The 23419-nt window shown below is 41.7% G+C and overlaps 1 protein-coding gene across 3 annotated transcripts in view; it reads right to left on the bottom strand.

Moving 5' to 3' along the window:
* Positions 1-1477: 1477 nt before the first annotated feature.
* LOC118785273 (protein kinase C alpha type-like) overlaps positions 1478-23419 on the bottom strand; it is a 175195-nt gene continuing 153253 nt past the window's right edge. For all 3 annotated transcript variants that reach the window (XM_036539905.1, XM_036539891.1, XM_036539899.1), the window contains 4 exons: positions 21361-21441; positions 18719-18826; positions 11987-12127; positions 1478-3083 (listed from right to left, as the gene is read on the bottom strand). In XM_036539905.1, coding sequence (XP_036395798.1) covers positions 2919-3083; positions 11987-12127; positions 18719-18826; positions 21361-21441 — 495 coding nt within the window. In that variant the 3' untranslated portion in view covers positions 1478-2918. The remainder of the gene's footprint in view (positions 3084-11986; positions 12128-18718; positions 18827-21360; positions 21442-23419) is intronic.

The following is a 23419-nucleotide window of genomic DNA, read 5'->3' as shown; positions in this document are numbered from 1 at the left end:
TAAGAGACAGTGAGGAAGCACGTTTTCTGTGGAGCTGATGTCTTCAGTAGGGTCAGTCTGAACACAAACACCTCTCTGTAACAGGCTTTGGTGGAATGACTGGATCCACAGAGGAAAAAGGAAATTCATTCGATTTTGATTTGAGAAGGGATTGACTGAACAGGGCACACTGACAGTGCTGGAGATAGACGGACATATGCCTTCAGACTGATACACTCAGTGGGGCTACGGGCGACAAGAGATTTTCATTCTCAGTAAAAGAGTTGCAGGAATACCACAGGCAAGTGACGGAGGTGTGAAACTGGTACTGTTGTGCTGCTCACTTCGGCACCTCACAAAGGCATACAGACGAGCAAGCAAACAGGTGCATGATGCAGGCTGCATGAGGACATATGGCATTCAAACAGCCTGAGTACTGACATCAAACAGTACATTTCAGTGCAACCACAGTTACACACTGTGCATCTAAGAGTCATGGAGGTCGACCAAAAGGCGAATGTGGCTTCTACACTCATTCAGGTAATGAAGCAACTCGGAGTCATCAGAGCTACTGGCTATGTGTAGTGCAAGGCTGCTATTTCGGGTTCTGTCTGGTAACTGGTTTGGCACGGACATAAAGTGAAATGTTGGGGAAAAAAGGAAGTAAAAGAGGTAAAGACTGTGACATGAATGATGGTCAGCTCCAGATATGGATACACCTTCTGAGGTTTCCCCCTAACATTTCTGAATAATTTGAGCTGTAATGAAACAAAATGGAAAAAAAAAAATCAAGAGCATATGATATGACTAGTGACTGGGTGGGACATGTTAATTCCCTGTTAATTCCATGCTGAAAGACCAGGGACCTTAATGTCATGCAACACCTTGTTAATCACATGCACCAATTTCCTATCACTACATGCAGATAGGGAAGGCAAAAACGTATTGAGCCAAACAGTAGGACGAAGGCAAGTATGCATTCAACCAGCTCACACATTGACGTCAAGTCCAGATATGTCCAAAAAAAACGTCAAATCATAAAAGCAATGTTTGATAATTCTGCAAAAGATGAAGTCTCGGAGACATTATATGTGATTTGCTGATATCAAAGCTGCTAAAGAATTTTACCCAATTGTTACAAAGATATCTTTCGGGTCATTTTTACATAGAAATGTTCCACTATCTAATGTAATAAAAGCACATTCAGTTCTTGGTATAAAAACTGCAAGTTGCTATACTTTTTGAAATAACTTTTTTAATATTTACAAAATAGTTAATACTCTGTAATGTATTACAGTAAAAATGTCTAATTAATTAATGGATGGAAAAAATAATGACATTACGTTAAGCAGAAACAAATGGAAGTTAAACAGCTTGAAATAACAATGAAAAGAATCACATAATTTAACATATAATCAAAATAGGACTTCCACAAGTATAGCACATGGGTATTCATTAAAATAATGTAATACTCTGTTGTACACTGCTAGGATGGTCTTACAATTATGCCTACAGAAAAGAAGCATGCAACATGGTATTGCATGGTGCATATGCAAATTGCTAAACTTTCCATTAGTTATACTTAAAGACCACTTTTCCTTTCTGGAAAAGCTTCACTGTCTGTATGTTTAGGATTTCAGTCTAAGCACTATTAGGGAGAGAGCGGGATTTTACACTGTAAAAATGCCCCCTTCAATAGTCGTTCCAATAAAAGCAAAATAGAATTTAAGTGCTAGCATGGATCCCTCACTGTCAACTTAAAATGTTTCTGTATTCGGAGCTACACACTGCCGTATTTATGGCCAGACTCCAAAGGAGGTGTCTTCTTGCTGCGGTTTTAACCAGAGGGGGTTGATAACCCATGGGAACGAACAAGGATGAGTCAGAGGTGACCTTAGGTTAAACATTCGTATGCTGAGGGAGGATTGAAGCCCAGAGTCTCCATCGGTGTTTAAACTGGGGACACCAGTTTTCTTCCAATTTCAGAAAAAAAAAAACACAAGACATAAAATCATAACAACACATAACATTTTTTGGCACACCTGAAACAATCGTCTGCCACTTCCCTCACTGCCTGTCTGAAATACGGACTCTGAAGTGAAGGAGACTTCGTTCACCCCTGTGCAAATCACATGAAACGGCACGAGACAGCAGATTGGCCCTTCAACAACTGGAGCATTCACATGTGACACACAGATGGAGTCTCCGGGTTCACAAAGCCAGCCAGAAACAGGGCACACATATCGCTAGAGGTCAATACGAGGTGCCAAATGCCCACCATGCCGTAAATATTACCGCACACAGAGTAATTAAAAAAAACAGTAATTTGTGCAACTGTAAACTATTTCAGAAACATTTGCCATTTAGCAGAAAAATTAGGCTGACACTGAACACATGGTGACAAAAAGACATCTAATTATCTTTGCATTTAGCTGACAATAGGTCATCTCTGATTTCCTTGTAGGGAAGACCAAGACAGGATCAGATTAATACAGGGCAAACGCTAGGAACCACAGATTTCTTCATCAGTGCAGTGTTGTCATGGCTACTGTTATTTTCAGTATGCACAAATCGTTGACTGAGTTACGCCCAGCCTCAATCTCAAGCACCTCTTGTAGTGACTAGAGTGAGGTGGTCCGGCCCAAGGATAAGAGAAAACACAGGTAGATTTTATGTGTAACTTTTGGTAGACTGACTTTCAAATGCCCATCTTGAAACCCAATTTGGACACAATGCGCATGATGTGTGAAGACACTGGATTTCTTTTTCTCTATAGGATATGTCTATGAAGGACTTCCTGTTTACACAAAGGTACAATTCTGAAAAATCCCCGGGGGCTTGGATGTTGGGAGCTTTTTTTTTTTTCTTTATTAAGGGGGATGGCCGCTTGGATTTTCCGTTGATGTTTCTGCGCATGTGGTCTGCCCCACCCCTCTGCTTCATACCTCACACTGCTCGGCGGGGTGGACGTAGTCTGGGTTGACGTAGGAGAAGCCGGCAAATTCGCTCTGGTCGATGTTAGCAATGACGAGTTGATCGGGGGGAGTCAGCATGGGCTGGGTTCGGGTGAAGAACTTGTCGAAGTTCTCGGCTCCTTTGCCACACTGGAAGGGGAAGGCAGAGACGTATGTGAGAGAAGAAACAGGACCTCGGACACAGTGAGAGAACCTTCCAAGCTCTCCCCCATTCCTCTAGAACAGTAAACAGTCAAGGGAGCCAGAGACGTGAAGATAGGTTACCGCTGTTGAAAACAGAAGTGTGAATACACCTACACAGCTGGACACATGGGTAATGTGATTCTGACCACTGTGAAGTGTCTAATTCCCAGGAAAGAAGTACTGTGTAAGATCCCAGCACTCTCCTATCACCTATCCTATTGTGTGAGCGTAACACAATCAGAGTGTCTCATTCTCTCAATGACCAAAAACATGTGTCCTTTAAAAGAAACCCTGAGAGACGCAACAGCCCCTGAACATCACACTGCTAGCAGAGACGGGGACTGCATGTGCAGCCTATTCAAAGTTAACTCAGTTATTTATTCCCTCATCAGCTGTGAGTGAAGCAGACGCTAACGCATCAGATTTCATGCTCTAGATAAAGTTCACCTGGATGAAAATGCAATTACCCCCTGTTTTAAAAACACCACCGCAGCTGTGAAAGACAATACTTATCAAAATTAGATCTGGATTCAGAGGGTGAAGCTAAATGACCTGTTTCCTGACAAATAGCCTCTGCAGTCTACTCATTACAATCCACTGATCTATAATATTTATATATGACAGCACCTACCTTTTTCAGCAGACAATAGACAATAGATTTATTACACTTTGAAATGCACATATTAATAGTTATACTATGATAATTATATGATAATAATCCTGTTAATAATACAGATGTTAATTAAATTACATGAGGTTAATTATTTCTAAAGATAGGTGAGACAAACACTCCTTTTTCTGAATGTGGAACAATACATGAAGCAAAAGAACATATACATGACATAAAATGAAATGCAAAACAGTAGACTAAATTAACACCAAAGGGTGTTGTCATTAAAAGCATCTTTGCAAAATGATAAAGAGAATGGTCGAAAATAAAAGATCCTGAAAAGTGCATATTGTATACTGCACACAGCTTGAGGGCTGGATTTAGTAATGGAAAAGATGTGAGTTCAGTGTGGTCCCAGTTAGCACTAAAACTCATTATATCGCTATATATAACGCTAGTATGTAGTAATACGCCTAATTCCACAACCAAAATCTTAAGAGACATAATTTTGTCTAAGTTAAGAGAAAAGATTGAACATAAAATACATGCCAACACACTCAATTACCCAAAGTTAGCTACCTTGGAATATTAGCTACCTTGGAAGATAAGAACTTTATGTCAGAATGAAAGTTTTAATTTGAAGAACACAACACATATCTAAAGTTGCAACATTAGACCAAATATTAGAATGTGGCCACACATAAAATATATTTGCAAGGAATTACGAAAAGATTGGCTGCATTAATTCTGAAAATGGAACAATATTCCAACAGAGGCAGGGATTTGCCTTAAGGCATACATGTGACATTTCTTGAACACGCTAATTTTATTGCTTTACCTGATTTACAAGATAACTTCCCTGGCAGCTGTACATTAGCCAGTTACATTACATGATTTAGTGAGTTATCTCCAGTAAATCTGAAGAACATCCAAAGTATTACACACAATGCACACAGATCATTTCCATTAATGCCCAAGAACTATCTTTTATTTTACTAACATATTAGCTAAATTTCTGTAGAACCATTTACAGTGAAAAGTCATTAATTTTAAAAATTTGTTGGTAATAGCTTTGTGTATAGAATGATTTCAACCAAGACACACATCAACATATTTATGGAGAGCCATGGAAGATGAAACACAAAGAAATGTGCATCATAAAAATATTCCATTCCTAGAATGGCCTTGTCTATGAAAGGGGTTGATGGGATACTATTTGCTTAACCAAAGTAAGAATTTAGTTAGGTTAGCCTGGGCTATAAGTGGACAGTGAGTGCCTGAGCTGCTGTACCTTTACTACTATATGTAAGAAAAAAAAATGTAGTAGCCATATCAGTTTTGCAATGAAGTAGCTACAGTAGGTGATCTAGCATTTGTACCTTGCTACTAGCTATAAAGCTTGCCTTTATACACAGTGTAGTTATACACAGTGTACACAGTGTAGCTCAATGGAAAGATAAAAATAGAGCAGTGGTTATATAATGATCATAAAATAATACGGAAATGGAACAGTTTTCATTGTTTTTTGCAATGTATCCATTGATTTGTGAGATTATGATGCAATGAGCTCCTGAAATTCAACCCCAGAATCAATTTTTCAAGGTCTCCTTAAAATGATCTGAGTGAAGCTAAAAATAGACACATTTTTGTTGGATGCCAGAATATCTTATCTGTTCATTCATTCATGGAAAACTCCATTGATCTCCTGTATGTGGGTGCACGTGCTTGTCACCGAGAGAACGAGAGTGAGAGCGAGAGAGAGAGAGAGAGAGAGAGAGAGAGAGAGAGATACTGAGCTAGAGAAAAGGAGAGAGTGAGAGAGAGAAAGAGCACAGAGGGACAGAGTCATAGAGAAAGAGGGCGAGCGAGCTTTTAACAGGCCGCCTTTGAAGGTCTGAACAGCAATGAAGTGGAGGGAGTGTGGCCTTTAAGACGGGCACACAAAGCGCAGTGCCAGGGGTCTCTCTGGGTGACTGCTCTTAGTGAGCACCGTAGTGCCCCTCTCTTTTAAGCCCGCACGCTACCGGCAGCCTCGAGACAGCATCCAGGAGGAGATTAATGGGAGACGCACAAAGAGATTACCGCTGAGAAAAAGCAGATGGGCAAAGGAAGAGAGAGGCTTTGTAGAGCTGCCAGTTTTGATGAAGCAGAAACGTGAAATGGCCTTTAAAATAGAAGCTGGTTTTCATAATATTTACACGGCATAACTTTAACATCTTCATTAATACAGCAGAGGGGCACATCGGTCCCAAAAAAAAAAAAAAAAACGGATCAACACACCTTACTCATATTGTCATGCCTTCTGTAAAATATCTGGCCCTATTTTCTACCACCTGACACTGCTTTTAAATGCCCTGAAGTTGTCTCAGATCAAGTAAATCAATGATGTCCTATTATTTTGTGGTAAAAAAAAAAGTATGTAAACAGCTCCTCTTGCCCTTTACCTGTTGAGAGAAGCTATTTCTATATGTTCTGACTGATTGTGTGGGTAGTTTGAAATGTGCTTTCTTGACATAAATAGTGACTGGTGACATTTCCTCTCAGCCGCTGGCAAACTGTCAACACGGTACATATTTCACTTTCCTCTCTCTCTCTCTAACATATGTAGTTGCACGTACACACACACACACACACACGCACACACACACACGAGTACCTGCCAGTACACAGGCATACATATATCCACAATCACTAACACTAATTTAAGAGGGACACTGGGTGAAACAGGATGTCACTCTCTTCTGGCTTATGAAAGGATAGCTTTTCCATCACTCACAGTCCAATACATGAAAGGTCTGCAGAATGTGCACTATCTATTGCAGTGTGATGATGAAATGCTTCATTTTACATATCACTGCTTCTCAAGCTGGTGGATTCCCATCATGCACCTGGCTTGCACTGCGCATGATTGATTTTGTAGGATACTCTTTTCATACTCCAGGACTCAAAGGACAGAGAAATCATTTAACATGATTTATGAGACAATCTGTCTATAACAAAAAAATCATGGTACCACATACAAATATCTCCCTGCCTGTAGGCTATATAAAGCTAAACTATCTCCGCAGTGAAAATTAAATAGTCAAATACCTGAAGAGGACAATCCCACTGAGAGATGCCAAACTATATATTGTATTTATTCAGAGTGAAGGAGAAAGGGAATACATGCAAAATAGCTGTGTATTGGGGATATTTTAACAGTACAGCTGTTTTCTATACAAAATGAGTACTCAGGATCCTGATACTATCATAAGGGTCAATAAAACATTTTGGAGATTACTTTTAAATACTTTCAGAACAAATTCGAGAAGCGATGAGGACCAAGTTTCTCTCGATCTCCACAGCATTGCAAGTTTAAGCACTGCATCACCTCAAACTGGCTTTGCAATTAGCAATATTGTTTGGTTTTTCAACACCACTTGCAGCTGATTGCATGTCATTTTATGAAGTAGGAACCAATGGAACTTGTAATTACAAGATTTTGTGTGTATAAAGAAATGTTATTTCAAATGTCTCACGGTAAAAATTGTTCTTGTAAATAAAATGTAACAGATTACCACTATCGTCCAGGCTTAACTGAATGCTAAAGCTAGCTACAAAATAGCTGGCCAACTTATGATGGTAAAGAATGAAGGGATTGTGGGAGTTGTCAGTTTTCAGAGCATGCATCATATCACCAGCAAGATATGTAAACAAGGCACTGGTCTTGATGACACATGGAATAGTTTATTGAGTAGTGGCTGTCTTATCTAACACATGCATTGAGGTCCTATAGAATTTCCGTTACAGGCCTCAGCATCAAATCACATGTCTATGGTGTTGTCTAAGTGCACAGTGTATGACGAGCCTTCATTGATAGCAATCAGTTCCAAGATGATTCTTTGATAATCACAGATTTTTCTGGAATGAATCATGCATTTCCTATATATGATCCATGATATACAGGTTTTATATGACATCCAATAACACACTGTACAGCTACTACATTTAAGAACTGAATAAAACAAGCCAGCATATATCTATTTACTTAAATGTAATTGTGTATGTCATGCCTAAGGAGATATCATGCTTAATGCTGTCATGCTTAAGACTTAATGGCTATGCATCATATATATATATATAAGTCAGCCACAGTGTGAAGACTTAGACAGCTTTAGCTTTATATATCATAGATTTACACAGCTTGATACTTCGTGGAGCAAATCAGTTAAGCAAATCAGTATTGTCAAATGCTTAAATTCTATTCTGATGAAGTTGATCAGTGCCATAATGGAATACATAACAAGTCTAGTTCTGTATCAGAACACACTTTCAAAGTAACCCTCACAACCTTGCACAGAACACCTCAGGTTTCTCTCTAAATGTAACAGCATTAACAACGAACAATATCAGACTACACACATGGGCTTTGTTTCTTCCCTGGTCTAACCCTAGCATTTGCAAATATGACAAACACGTGGAAATTCTTATGTTTATTTCATATAAACAGTTCACATCAAAACCGATAAAACCTGACTCTTGTTCTCTCAGCTCTCCATGTCAAACACACACACACACACACACACACACAAACTCTGTGTTTCTGTCTGACTGACTGAATTCCTCAAGGTATCTCTCTTTACCTCTCACTCCTGAACAGCACATCTTATCCTTGCCCACACTGACAGCTCTTAAACTCAACAGATATTCTCAAGACTGCAGTTTGACCTACTTGGGGTTTTGCACACAGACAGCGCTTGGACCAACATAATGATGGATGAATGAAGAAATATCAGTCTAAGCAAAGCGTTTGCTCTGATTCTCCCAAGTCATTGCCCTCGTTTCCAATGGCAACTCGGTGTTCAATAAACTTGTGCCTACCTATTGATTTCAATTTCACAGCTGTCAGAATGTTGCAGTGTGTTCTAATGGGAGCGGCGGGCTTAGGGTGCTTAAGATTAATTGGGCTAGGTCAGCGAAGGCGAGGGTGTGGGCAGTGTTGTTATGAGTATAACGACTGTCAGAGCATTGCACCCTAAATACCACAGACCCTCCTGTCTATCAAGGTCTAGTCTGCTGGGGGCTCATTATTATCATTTCTGAGGCAGGTCACAGGCATTGTATACCGCTGCAATGACAAGTGCATATTCAAACACGCACACGTACACGTACACGCACACACACACACACACACACACACACACACACACACACACGCTCAAAAATACACATAAGTACACACATAAACACACACACACACACACACACAAGAAAGATGGCCTTTATCTTCCCTGTTCTTGGACCCCTGTGGTTTCAAACCGAGGAGAACAGTAGAAAACATCAGACAACATACATCCATACATCTATATATCTATGGATGACCTACTTCATTCCTTATATACCTCACTTCTGACAATAAAGTATGTGCCTGTGCTGTTGCAGTTTAAACATTCCCTTCCATCCCTTGACATGCTGACAACTCATCTGGAAGAAATACACATGTATAATGTATGGATATTCCAGCCTAGGTAGGGATATTCCTATTCTTGAGTATTGCCTTTATAGGAGAAGTGCCACACTTATGCAGGCCATTTAAATGAATGTATTTTTACTAGGCCCATCCAATTTTACCACAGATCTGAACTTTGATCATGAGTCCAGATTTCCATATAATATTAAAATACTGCACAATCACATTATACATGTATGTGACATTTATATACTCATGTCCAAATAGGATATAAGCTCATTGTCTTTTTAAGTGAGTTAAGTGATTTTCATATTATTAATCTAAGTCAAAAAAGCAAATCTTCGCAAAAGAAAGTACGTGTGTGATACAGGCAAATACTGGCATTTTTTCCCCTAAGAGGCAGCTCTCCAAACAGTTCTACAAATAAAGATGAATCTGCAGCCCGGCTTATGTTGTGTTTACACCTTGGTGACTCTGTGGGTCGCCTTGGCTGTACCGGCCTAGGAGCAATTATCTTCCCATGGGATGAATGTGGCAGAAGATCACTGGGTGGAGGCAGGCTTGGAAAAGTAATAAAAAGTGGAGAGTACAACAGGACCTGAAATTAAACAAGCGAGGGTGTTTTCTGGTTTCAGCAGGGGAAAAGACTGCCTTGACGATAACCCCAGAGAACTCTCGCCATTAGCCAGCAGCTACAATTTCCCTCTGAATAATGTCAACACTTGGAGACGGCACCTCTGTTCATTATCCCTGATATTGAAATGAAATTCCTTTGGACATATTAAAAAATGTCTTTCATTATATTACCAGTTATATTACAGTATTCTTTATGTACCATTATTAAGCTTTACTATTCTTTATGACTGTTACATTTTCCCAAACTAATGATTAACACTATATTAACAAAATGCTAACAAGCCTAATCCACAATAAGTAAACACAATAAAAGTAGCTAAATTCATCCTATATTTGTATTCTGTATGAATATGCCTCTGTTCACATACATATTACTCTTTTTTATCTAGGTAAACTGCATTTGAAAATGTTGTCAATTTCAAACTTCAACAATCAATATTTCATGGAGCAATAGGAATAGAAAGAACTGCATATGAAAGTCAGCTTCTCCTGGTCAGAGTAAAGGCAGCTAATGTATTACATACTGTATACACAGTATAGTGCAGGAGTTTTATAATCATGGCAGAGAAGGCACTGAAGGGAGTGAATGGGACGATGAGCATAATGTGAATGGTGTGGTAATTAATGAAGACTACCCATGGCACAGCAACTGACTAGTCTTCCATCTTCTCTGCAGCCAATTGAACAGGCATGTGAGGAGGTTTACCTGGACAGAAGTGAATGCCCCATTACAGAGAAAGCTCTGGAAAACACACACACGCACGCACGCACGCACGCACGCACGCACACACACACACACACGCGCACACACGCATGCACACACGCATGCACACACGCATGCACACACACACACACACACATATACACATACACAGATACACACAGGCAAACGCACATGTATACCCCTGCATGTAGGGAGGCTTTAATCTAAAAAACAGGTTCTCTGGGGTCCAACATGGCATTTCTCCTCTGCATATTGGAGCTATTTAAGACTATTTTATAGGTCTTTCTATTAAACAAAACAGCATGACATTTATATTAATCTAGATCTTCCCTTGTCTAAGTCTATAGGGACAGTTTTATGAGTACCGCTTCAGATGTCCGTAATTTTTCATTTTACATCTTACCATGCAATTTCATTGCTTTTAAGTGTAAAAACAATTGGTTACACACTTTTTAATGCTTTATGTTTTATAAAGGGCACAATTTAAAAGCACATTGCTATGGTATAAAAGCTCTTAATTTTCCTTTCTGAAGTGAGGAACTCATTATGACTGCATACAGGAATTCATATGAACCCGAAGGATAAAAGAACCTCCTTCCATAAAAAGTCTACAAACTAATCAAATAATTAAAAACAAGTTGCTGGTGGACGTTTAAAGGCATGATGACTGGACCTTTGGAATTGCTACTGCCATTTTCACAAAGCTGGGCTTTAAGCATCAAATGGCACTGACAATTAAATAAATAACTGTATTAACGAGTGACAGTCACATGGCAGGTAAACCGCTGTTCTGACAGACTGCTCCAGCTCTTTGGCGTGACATGTGTTTGAGCCCATGGGACAATGTGGGAATGTGGGGACAACGGGAGGTGAGAGGTGCTCCCTGCTTGTGAGACAAATTTCCGCCTTCAGACGCTGACAGCATGAGGCATGCCAGGGTGTTCATTTCACAGGTAGTGTTCTGAAGTCCCCCCCCCCACCCACGTTTCAGTGTAACCCTCTGCATTTTCACTGGTGAGACAGCACATTTAAGAGCAGATACAGTTGTATGCAGTACATGTGATCAGTAACCTGCTAGAGGGGAGAATATGGCATAAACGGTCAGTCTGGAGAAGCTGTGCATTCACCAAAACAATGAACATACGTAAAAATCCAAACAAGTAAAATGGAACACTTTTTCAACACAAACACAGATACACAGGTGAATAATATAAATGTGTTTATCAACACTGATTTGTTTTCCTGTGATGGGACCCTAAATAACTTTCTCTAAAACATATCTTCCCAGGAGGTATATCTTAAAGAAGTAAATCTCAGCCAATGATGAGCACGTCATAAGCTTTCCAGAACCTGCCTCCTGAATTCATCGCCGACCTCAGCGAGGGAACCTGTTGCTGTGTTGGGGGGGGGCTCTTGTCGGGCTCACTCACCACTTTGGGCTTGAAGGGCGGCTGGATGTCACGGTTCAGGAGCCGTTCCCAGTCGATGCGGCGGAAGAAGGCGTGTTCCCGTACGTCCCGCTCACCCTCGGACCCGCAGCCCAGACGCTTGGAGGGGTGCTTGGTCATCAGCTGAGTGGACAGACACATGAGGATGTACTGGGCACCGCAACTGTACTCCATTGACAGTTTAGACACAGTGTGGCTCAAGGATGGTATGAAACCCAAGCCAAACACTTTAAGATAGTCTGAGCAGCTCTGTCTTTTCAAAACCAAAAGAAAGATCTGCACATTAAGGTGGCCTGAAATCACTTCTCTGACTTCGCCCGCGACTATGCTTTCAAGGTTCAGATATGCTGTCAATGAAAGGATTCCAGCTGACTTTGATTTAAAAGCAGAGCTCAATCTCCCTCTTTGTGGAAATAATTACAGGAAAAAAGCTCTCGCAATATATAGCCCTACTTTCGGGTGACATTGTTTATGTATGCTGCTCCAGGACATATACTGCATCATATCAACAGAATAATTTGGACTGATCTAAATACACAGAAAAGCTTTAGTGTAACTCAAAGCCGAGTCAGCCTGCATTATGAATTCCAAGGGCGACATTACTTATTCATGCAAATTTCAAATTGAAATCCTCCTTCATTTATTAAGCCTGTTTTGAAGCGTTAGCCAGCGCCTTGGCACGCCTTCCAGAATGGCTCTCAGGCATGTTATCCTTGGTGAGGGGGAGTGACTGTCAGAGCGTTGCTACTCCCCGATACATTCCTGCATTGATATTTAGCCGTGAGTCAGTCACCTTGTCATTCTTGCTATGATGCTGTGACTTCTCAGAGTAAAGTGTCATCTGATAATTAATTGACGTGACGGTAGTTGTGCATTTATATTGGGTTTCTGCAAATAAGGCAAAAAAAGTTACAACTTACGTCAGAGGCATAGTTTAGATATACCTTGAATGACTCTCAGCGTGTGGAGGATGCTAAAAGTGGCGAAGTTCTTACCTGCGTCATTTTCTTTGTCGAGCATTCATGAAAAAGTTCACATTAGTAGAAACTGACCGGAGAGGAACAGTAAAGAGTAAATACTGCATGTCTGATTGCATGCCATGCATTATATTCAGTTAAATCTTGATTGCATGTTATGCATTATATTTCGTTGTGTAATAGCAAAAGCACACTCGCAAAAAAGTAGTGCCTTATTCAAAGTTAAGACAACTAGAGAGCTGGAGGACCAAATTCTTTGCTCAGAGTAATAAACAAAAAAAACATCTATTTTCAGGTCATACATTAAAATCAGCAAGCCCCAAGGCTGACACTCATTTGTCATGATTCTTCAGGTCTCATACTGAAAAGAAATGAGTTTTTTGTGTGGCATTAGAAAATAAACTAAATCATAAGTAAGTCTGTGAAAAGGCCAATGTGTGTAATGGGAAAAGGTGAGGAAAGCATAATATTCTTGCTTTTTTTTTTTTTTTTACAACGGAAAATTGCATCTGAACAGCGGGGGCCTACAGGCTGGTAATCCCAAAATCCAGAAATAACAAGTGCACCATTTCTTCGATGTTCCTGTCCACACAGTCGCAGCTGTCAGAGCCCGAAAGTAATTCACAGCTATTTTCACAAGTCTACATGCGCCCATTCACTTGAAACCCAAAGCTTAAAATGGACTCGTTGCATCTTTTAAACAACCTTCCATCTCCTCCACCTAAAATGACATATATGCTGTGGAAAAAAAAAAAATCCTGTGAAACAGCTTCACGGTGCTCCCCCCCAATGTCACCCTCCCACCCCTTTACAGATATGCCCTCACTCTCCGCCTATAACTCCCTGTGAGCTAACATCTACCAGTAAAGCAGAGTTAAACTGTGACCAAACTAGAACCATGATGCCAATCTCACGCTATGCTCTTGGCACCTACCAGCTGATATAAAAAGAGCTGACGTTTGCAAACCCCTTTGTTTATGGACATGAGAAATGCATCTTCGGGTGACAGCCCAATGTCTGATGAGATACAGCATGAAGCTCTCTTCACAGCACAGTCTAACGCAGAGGGAAAGCTTGTTTGCATGCATATGGTCCTGGGGTTGTTGTTTCTCTGTCCAGGAAAGGAGAACTTCACTGAGGGCCTGTGCTAACATGCCATGGAGTGAAAGCCCTGGGTGGAGAGTTAACTCTACCTGACTTGTGATTCCTGCAGGAAAGACTAAAACCAACATACCAGTCAAAGAGGGGCTGTTGCATGCTGGGAACAATGAGATGCTGCAGGTAGTAAAAAAATAATGGGGTGGGAAGTTAACACCGTACTCTTCTTTATATGAACCTGCTTAGTTAAGGTCAGGCTCTCCCACCAACCCCCATCAACGCCAGGGAGCAGCTGAAATGCTGGAGCAGCTGAGGAATCTGCCCAACCCAAGGAGCCAGCACGCCTCAGCGTTCCGACACGGGCTGCACTCTACACAGACGGACACGTGACTGCCCTTGAAGCACAGCTCTCTGGTTCCTCGGCAGTCACTCACATGGGCCCCGAGATGGAGGAGCTTAAACACAGGAAGGGCTGTCAGATCAAAGGAAACGCCTCTCGGCCCCGAGGCAATGGAGTGATATAATTCTCGAATACTGTTGGAAGGAGAGGTTTTAACATAAATGCTTTCTTGCAGTTACTGTAGATTTTCACAGGTACCTGAGGGCATGCATTTTGTGCTTCTTTCATAAATGTTCAGGGTGAATAATTCTAACACTGAATTTACAGGTGTGACATATATTATTGATTACCGTGACTGAATTTGATAGACTAATTGTTTAATTTCCAAATACAGTATAAAGGCCCCACACATCTCAAGGTAGGAGCCTTCATATGACATCAGAACAGCACTGATGACTATTACAGTATGCTAGAGAACCTAAGTTCTCTCATGTCAAACCTGATTTAAAATAGCCGGACTGACACTTTAACCTTAAATGACCAATTTCCCATCTGAAAACATGTCTTTCATTTTAAATCCATGAGCACAATTTCTGCCCACAGTACTAAAGCCCACTGAGAACAAGCAAAGTGAAAACCCCGTAAATGCGCATCAGTCAGTCTCTTATTAATACAAGCTACAGCACTCTCTCTCTTTCTCTCTCTCTCTTTTTTCTCTTGCTCGCTTGCTCTTCTGGGTCAGAGCAACGACAGGCACTATATATTCATTGAGCAGAGAAATAACAGTGATAGCTCAGGAGTCCCTAAGCATGTGGGAGCCTTGCTGACTGGGACAAATGAATACATATGAAGCCGGCCCCCGCTCATTTCCACACGGCCGGGAGAGAGACGGGAGAGCGGCGGGGGGAGAGATGAATAAGGCGACGCTTTGCGCGAGCGAGGACAGCGCGATCAGCATGCTATCACACGGCTCATTGGTTCTGCCATATGCCTAGGTATAAATCATCGGGAAATGCTTTCAATGTTTGTGCCGCCGCCTGAAGTAGCTCGTTGCCCCAGTTCACTCTTCCCACATGCATCCTCTGCCTACATGCTGGGGTTGGTGGGCCAACTTTCCCTGGGATCACAAATGGGAAAAAAACTCTGAATAAAAATACAAAAATGGGCCCTCGTGATATAGCCCAGTGCTTGATACTGTAAACCCCTTACGGGTTTACATGCTATTTTTTTTTAAACTTGTCATGCTCCATAGGAATGTATATTAGAGAAGTTTTTTTACTGTCACATGAAAAGCATGCCTGCTATCTGCTTCACTGAATTCATGATTCATCCAATAGAAATGCCCTTGCATCAGCTACAATGATATTCAATTTATTCCGTTTTACATTTTGCTTTAATAATGTGCCTTCCCAGAATATAGACAGTACTGTGTTTAAAATGTTGTCACAATGATTGCATTTCATTGGTGCCAGATGTACTGTGTACCTATATCAGAATCATAAATATATATTATGTATAAATTAAATATAATTAAATTATACTAATTATAATAATAGTTTTAATTATACATGAAACATAATTGAATACTTTAAATATAAAGTAAATTATTATTGCTCTGAAAATGGAAAGTGATCACCAAAAGGAGCCTGCTATTCTATTTACAAGGGTGGTTTTATAGAACATAATTAAAGGGAAAATACATTCTGTTATCCTGTGACTAGCTTACAGCAATTGCCTGTGGCTTTCACTGTAGTTGCCCTATTATTCTGTTCATTCACCACATTTTGTCCCAGGCTATCCCAAATTGTGGCATCTCATTGATGGATTAAGTTTGGCTTTAATGTCCTGCCAGGTTACAGTTTCTTTGCCGCGGACACCCTAGACAGCTGGTTCAATGACTTCATCCACCCTAAAAACATACAATAGCATGTTGTTGTGATAAAGGGGGCATATCGGTTCCTTTGTATTTTTCTTTCCTGAGTTTTACCAGCCTTGACACTGAACAGGTTAAATCACATACTCACCCCAATCCACTCGTCTGATGAGGGGATGCAGTAAATATTCAGTAATGTGATTCAAGCATATTACAGTCAGTAATGAAATATTATTATATCCTATCAATTATAAGAAACTAATGCCAAATTAATCAATATCCAAATACCTGTACACTTGAAATACTGAACATTTATATTATTATTTATTTATGTTACTTGAAAATGCATAAATAGAGTGATACCTTCTTTAGGGGCCCAGTATATATCTTATGTTTAAGATACATGAATATTCTACTGTATACTATACTCACTCTGATGTCCACTTTGAATCAGTTATGATCAAAATCATTCCAGCAAACTGACAAAGGAAATTAGCTATTTCAGTACATGACTCGAAAGCAACATGAGACCACTCAATTTAAAACATAGCTTTCAAAGCTCCTTCCGGTAAGTTGCAATATTAATGTATTTTTCATTATAAATAAAGGCTGAAATTAAATCTAAGACTGGCAACAGAGGGGCTGTGAACAGAACATGCTTTGCCTCATTGACTATTATAATAAAGATTAAGAATTATATTTACTGCACCTGTTGCGGACAGCAGCGTAATCATGCGACAGACTTTATTAAAATGGTTTATCAGAGCATCTGTTATATCTAAATTGAATCTCCTGGTCTGTAAACCGCACCAGCAACCTACTTTCAGCGGAGAATAACAAACAAGTCGAGGCAATCAAATTGGTTATTTTTCCCCTCTCCAATTCTCCGTTGCAATAGTCCCTCCATCTGTCTTCGGCAGACCCCAGCGCTTTGGCAGTCAATCAGCCTGGTAAGCACCCAGTGGGGGAGGGGGCACATCGAGGCTCCATACGTACACCTGGGAAGGCTCCGCTATGCCTTGCATACAAAACTCAGGATCTGAATAAGAGGGCTTTTTTTCAGTTGTTTTTTTTTTTTGCGGCTGATCTATCTAAGCTTGAACAGCTTTAATATTTGGTCAGGATCTCTGTCCCTGTCCTCCTTCGCTCCCCCCCCCCCCCCCCCCCCCCCCCAATGTCCCCCTCATCACAGACAGGCAGTGGAGTGGAGTGGAACGCCAACACGGCTGCGGCCCTGAGGGGGGGTTCAGAGATTGGGCTGTGTATGACAGGTGAGCTGTCACCTTGGCTCCACCTCCTCACCATGCCTGTCATGTCCACCTGTTTAGAGGAACACTTGGCCATGAATCCCCTCATCCCTCATGTGACCAGCAATGTAGGTCAGTGATCCCAGCGCCCTGTATAACCAGATCCTCTCCTAACACTCCACCCCTCGCGCTACCTTGTACATGTTCAGCATCTGTGACTGTCACTGGAGAGGCTGAGGCATTGAGCTTGGGCAGCACTGTGCTGTCATGGTAAGGAGCAAGGACTGCAACCCACAAGTTTCCAGTTCTGTTCCAAAGTGGCGCCCTGCTGTTGTACCCTTAGGCAATGTCCTTAACCTGACACAGTAAAAATCCAGCTGTAAAAGTGAACAACATAAATAAATAAGCTATGTAAGTTGCTCTTGATAAGTGTGTCTGTGTAATGTAATGAAGTTTATACCCCTTCATATGCCTCTCCATGTCTAATGAGATACTACCTGAGATTCCCCTTTGCCTCCTTTGTAGCAGCTCGAACACATACTCTATGTAGATTGTGCCTCTTAATTCTGGAGTCCACAAATTGAAAATTCCCCTCTTCAGTGAGAGGGGAAATTACGATCTGAGATTCTCCACCGATACTGAGATCACGCACATAATAAACACAGAAATATGGAAATTACCATTTAGTACTCTTCATTCCCCAAATTCAGCTTCCCGCTACTACACCAGTCCCAAGTCTCACAGTGTAATAAAGCCTGGAATTGGACTGTTTATGCAGATCAGAATCTTTACGCAGATTATTACTAGAATTTGCTCCTGGTACCAGATCATCTCCAGTCCATATTTCTCTGCTCGGTGGGTGCGCACTCAATTCAAATAATTTGCCCTGCGATTTCATTTCTCCATACTCACCAATGTGAGAAGAAAACATTCTCTCCTTGACACCCTAGCCTCCTCCACACACAGTCATCAGCCACCAGCAGGAAAAGAAATTTCAATGGTGAGGGATCACTATGCTCAGCGTTTTTCAGCCTGCACCCATATCGAATTCACTCCTGTCCTACCATGAACAAGGAATGGCTGGTATGGTTGGAGGAATTGGAGTAGCTGGTACTGTGATGGTGGGGGTGAGGGCTCTGAAGCAGTGGAATGGGACAGTCACCCAAAGGATGTACTTACCCCTTTGCAGATGGACACGGCCTCTTTGGACAGGGACTTTGGGTATGATACGTTGTGCTCCATGATAGACTGGAAGAGCTCATCTTCATCCTCACCATCAAAGGGAGGCTGTGAAGACCAGAGCATGCATTAAATACACATTACATCATACACATCCCTCCACAGGAGTTGAAAACAAACACAGGGCTTTTCAAGGCAGGAACAGCCATCATTGCAAGCAAGAATGGCAACAGTGCAAACAGTCCATTAAAGCTGGCGTAACAAAGGTGGTGTCCCTTTCACACCAAGCTTTTTAAAATACCTCACAGCTTTGAAGCAAGCTGGTAGTGCAGAGGTCAACAGTGTGTAAAAGAGCAGAGGCTTAATTTGTGAAATGTGGAGACATTCAATGAGGATACACACATAATTACAGTAAGTAGTGGCAGGGAGAATGCATTTCTGGCCTCTTAGGACCACTTAATAGCATCTTAGGAAAAAAGTAACAACATTCTGGAAAAATACCAATTAAGATGGTGACCAACTTTATTAACACAGAAGTGTTTTTCGGGATTTCGAGCTCTAAAGGATTTCAGATCTCTTCAGAGTGACTTAGTAAGAGAGACAAAGAAAAAGAATAAATAAAATGATTTACAGCTATGAGCTGTGGCCGACAAAATCAAAAAATATGGGGGTGGTGTTGTTTCTTCTCCACATAGTTTATATACTACCCTACCGCTTATAATGTATTGCAACAACAAAGCAGTCAATACCGATATCCTGTCATACATCAGTAAGCCTCATTAAGAAAAGCTGCAGGACTGCTCCTTCAGAAAGGTCTATCAAGCTGTTTATCTTTTTTGTCCTTTATATAGTGCAGAGGATTACAAACGTGATAGCTTTAAACTCAAAAGAGCTTTACCTCCTGTTCAGGGTCTGAGGCGAAACTTGAGACCTCTTGTCTACAGCAGTCCCAACTCAGGGCACATTAATTAAGTTACTCCAAGCAGGCTTCAACAAATGATTGACGGAGGCATGTGAAACAACTGCCAGCTTGGATCCGCTCCAGCCAAAGTGCTGTATGTCGAGATCAGACAGGCGGAACTAACTAGGACAGGAGCAGAGGCCGGGGGTCAGATGCAGACTCTCCGTCAGAGTGTGAACCCCATTCAGGCGTTGAATGTGGGGTCTGGGGGGAATCTGGTGGGACGGCTCTTCAGCAAATGCCCACACCTGGAACACCACAGTCCACCCCCAGTGTCATTTGTGACACACACAGTGACAGTGTCGAAAAAACAGCGGTGATTAATTATGCTATCCGACCAGTCTAAGTGCTGATCCGGATATCGCGGCTGACTGGCATACTGTATACAGAATGGAGGGGGGAGGCAAATAAACACCAAGAGAGAAAACAAAGTAGAGAGAAGCACAGGGACCGAACAACTCATAAAGCAGACAAATGATCTCCTTTCAGGCAAACAAGGCCAGACCATGAATCTCATTTCTCTCTTCATTCTGTCCCTGAGTGCGTGTGTGCTTTTGGCAGGGCCAGAGTATGAGCCATTTCATCTTTCTAAAGACTACATTACTGCGGTCCCTTTGGTGAGAGACGACTTGGCTCTTGCCTCTCTTCACACGGTAGTCTATTGGCAGAGGAAGAACACCACACCAGTCATGGCCTTCACAGATGCCACTGTTGTCAATTCCCTGAGTGCTAATGGCCCTGGTGAGACGTGACCCTTCTGAAGCAGAGTTTGAGAGAAAGAGAGTTGAAAATTGGGGAAAAAACTGTGTTTTTTGAACAGTGCTCCCAGGCAATGTTGATTAGAGCAGACTGTCTTTTCGCACAGAACAAGAGCTCCTCCAGCATCGGGCCTGAATTAATCAGACCTGGGAAGCATCCATCAGCCAGAGAGCTCCCTCAGTGAACTGAATCCCACGGGGAGAAGGATCCAGCCCCCCCCCCCCCCCCGAAAACCTGTCAGGCAGCAGCTCTGTGAAGCACAGGAGGTCCAGAGGTACCAGCAGGGGGATCCTGACTGATCCAAACCCATACCTTGGGGCACGGAATACCGTCTGGCCAGAACTAACAGTGCAGGCACACTGAACCTCAGAATCACCTCAGTTGCCAAGGAACATTTTATTCTTCAGACATTTTTCAGCCTGGATGTTACAAAGCAGAACCAGAACTAAGAGATTTATTTAAGCCTACTTGTGGCACATGACCCTCTCTTCAAGCCTTGGATTTAAAGAGTAAAAAAAACCTACACACTGTTGTTTTAATTTTGTCTGAGAGGACTACCCCGTTGGCAGTTTCACTTTATATGATACCATATAATTAGATGGGTGACAAAATATTGATTTTGTTTGTTTTGTCTGGTAATTGCCTGTATCGATTTGAAACTGTCAGAATGTCAAAATGTAACATGAGTAAATCCAATGAGTTTTGGACTTATTATTTCCCATATTTGGTGATCTTGTGTATAGTTACATTTTTATATCCACATTAATATTAGCCCATCAGCACTTTCTGGAAACATGGATTATCCTGCAAATCCTGGTAAACTTATGAGTTGGAAGACACTGTTTAGGCAATCACATTGGGGTGCCTGCTATCAGAATACACTATTTTTTTTCCCACAAGGTTTTAAAGTATGCTACTTTACCTGTCCAGCCAGCATTTCATACAGGAGCACCCCGTAGGCCCACCAGTCCACCGACTTGGAATATGGCTGATATGCAATGATCTGCCAAGAGAGAAATCAAGAGGACGCAATTAACAACGACACCACACATTGTTTTGAGGGGAGGCTAGAAACTCCAACAGAAGAAGCATAATTGCGCCCACACACGAATAAGGGTTATCATTATGTGGTTTTATCAATTCGCTGCTGAATGACAGCTCCCTGAGACATTAAGACACATGCCTTCCACACTCACAAAGACAGTCAATCTGTTCTAATAAGCAATTAGCATCCTTTTGTGTTTGACCCAGTCCATCACTAATTACAGGGAAAGCTGGGCCTTCCTGTGCACTATTTTTACCATCTGCTGTAACAAAGAGCCAGTTCCTTATCAGACTCCTATAATTAAGGGGCAAGAGTAAGAACAGTTTTCTCATCAAAGCGCAATCAGTTCCTGCCCTGCAAATGAAACCTCCCCTTTAGAACACAACAGCCAAGACAGAGAATTATGCAAGCATGCATCTACACACTCACTCACGCGCGAATGCACGCATGCGCATACACACACAAACACACACACAGAAACACAAACACACACAAACACACACACACACACACACACACACACACACACACACACACACCCATGCATCCATGCACCCACACATGCACCCCAAACTGACCCCAACTGCACCCACAATTAGGGGAAGACACATCAGCCGGCAGAGCAAACTGCACTGAAGCAGGTGGACCACAACAAACCCAACCAGACAAGGGCGAAATCCCCACTCCAGTTCCCTGACACGACTAAAGTTTGAACAACAGTACATCTCTGATAGAAACAGACACACACGTTAGTCATACAGGCCGCACAGGAAGGTGATGTGATATCACTCATGGGGCTAGTGCTGCCGGGAAACACACACAGTTCACAGGGAGGAATGAGATCTGCTGTCTTATTCTCCATCTCAAGAACCAGAGGTGTGAGCTACACTCTCCTTACACATCACATCGGAGAAGCTCATTTTCCACTAGAGTGAGTTGGAAAGTTAGACCTCGCTGTATGTGCCATGTTCAGCGTAACCTCTGTTTTGTGGCACAACCTAGTAGTGCATAAATAACGGGTTTTTATCTGGCCCCAACATAAAGGTGTGATGTCCATCTGTCCATGGACATCACAGAACAGAAAAAAATGATTTATGAAATGGAGAATTAAAAAGTGTTAAAGTAGGGGTCGTGGGAGGATTGTCAATTAAAGATGTATGCCAGTGTAATGTAAATGAAGCTGGTGAAGAAGATAATATACTAGATAAATATACTTGTATAAATACAAGGAGTCCTTAATACCACCTCAGCATGAATTATCTGTGATCCATAGCTAAGGCATTTCCTTGACTGACTGACTTAAGTGGATATACATTTCTTCAATCTATTGCAAATTGCCCCCTAATTTCTCCCATCCTGCTCTTAACATTCAGTAACGAGCCCATGTTAAAATCATAACAGTAGTCATAGTCCATACAGTCAGTCAGTGAGGAGTCTGTTCTCCGAACGCACACACACACTTAGAGCTACGCATGGAACAGTCTCTCTCAGCACTTTCGGTGGCACAGAGTGTGTGCGGGAATAACAACTTAAAAACCCCCACAGCTTAACTCAGCCGGTAAAGCATGCCCAAGAGGATGACCACACTCTTTCGCTTCCCGCTGAGAAAGAGTTGAGGAGAATTACCGTAGCGCAAGAGATCGAGCGTTAGAAAGCTCCACGGGGGAGGTGCATGTGATGTAGCGCGGGCTTTTATCGAACCTTGCTTCCCCTTGCGTGGCTTTAGCTGCGTATTCTAGTAGTGGCTGTTTGGTATTCTCCATGCTTATTATTGCTGACAATAGCAGCGCACAGGACATGAGCGAGTGAGCCAGTGAGGCTCCTCTCTGGAGCTCCAGGGCTACATTATTAATGCCAGGATGGAGACCCGTCCTCTGATAGCTCCTTCAGCAACTGGGTCATTTCCCTAAACACACTCACACACCATCCTCATGGG

This window comes from Megalops cyprinoides, chromosome 1 (genome assembly GCF_013368585.1).
Source record: "Megalops cyprinoides isolate fMegCyp1 chromosome 1, fMegCyp1.pri, whole genome shotgun sequence".
Taxonomy (NCBI): Eukaryota; Metazoa; Chordata; class Actinopteri; order Elopiformes; family Megalopidae; genus Megalops; species Megalops cyprinoides.
Note: the sequence above shows the minus strand (reverse complement) of the source record. Positions and strands in the feature narration are given on the sequence as shown.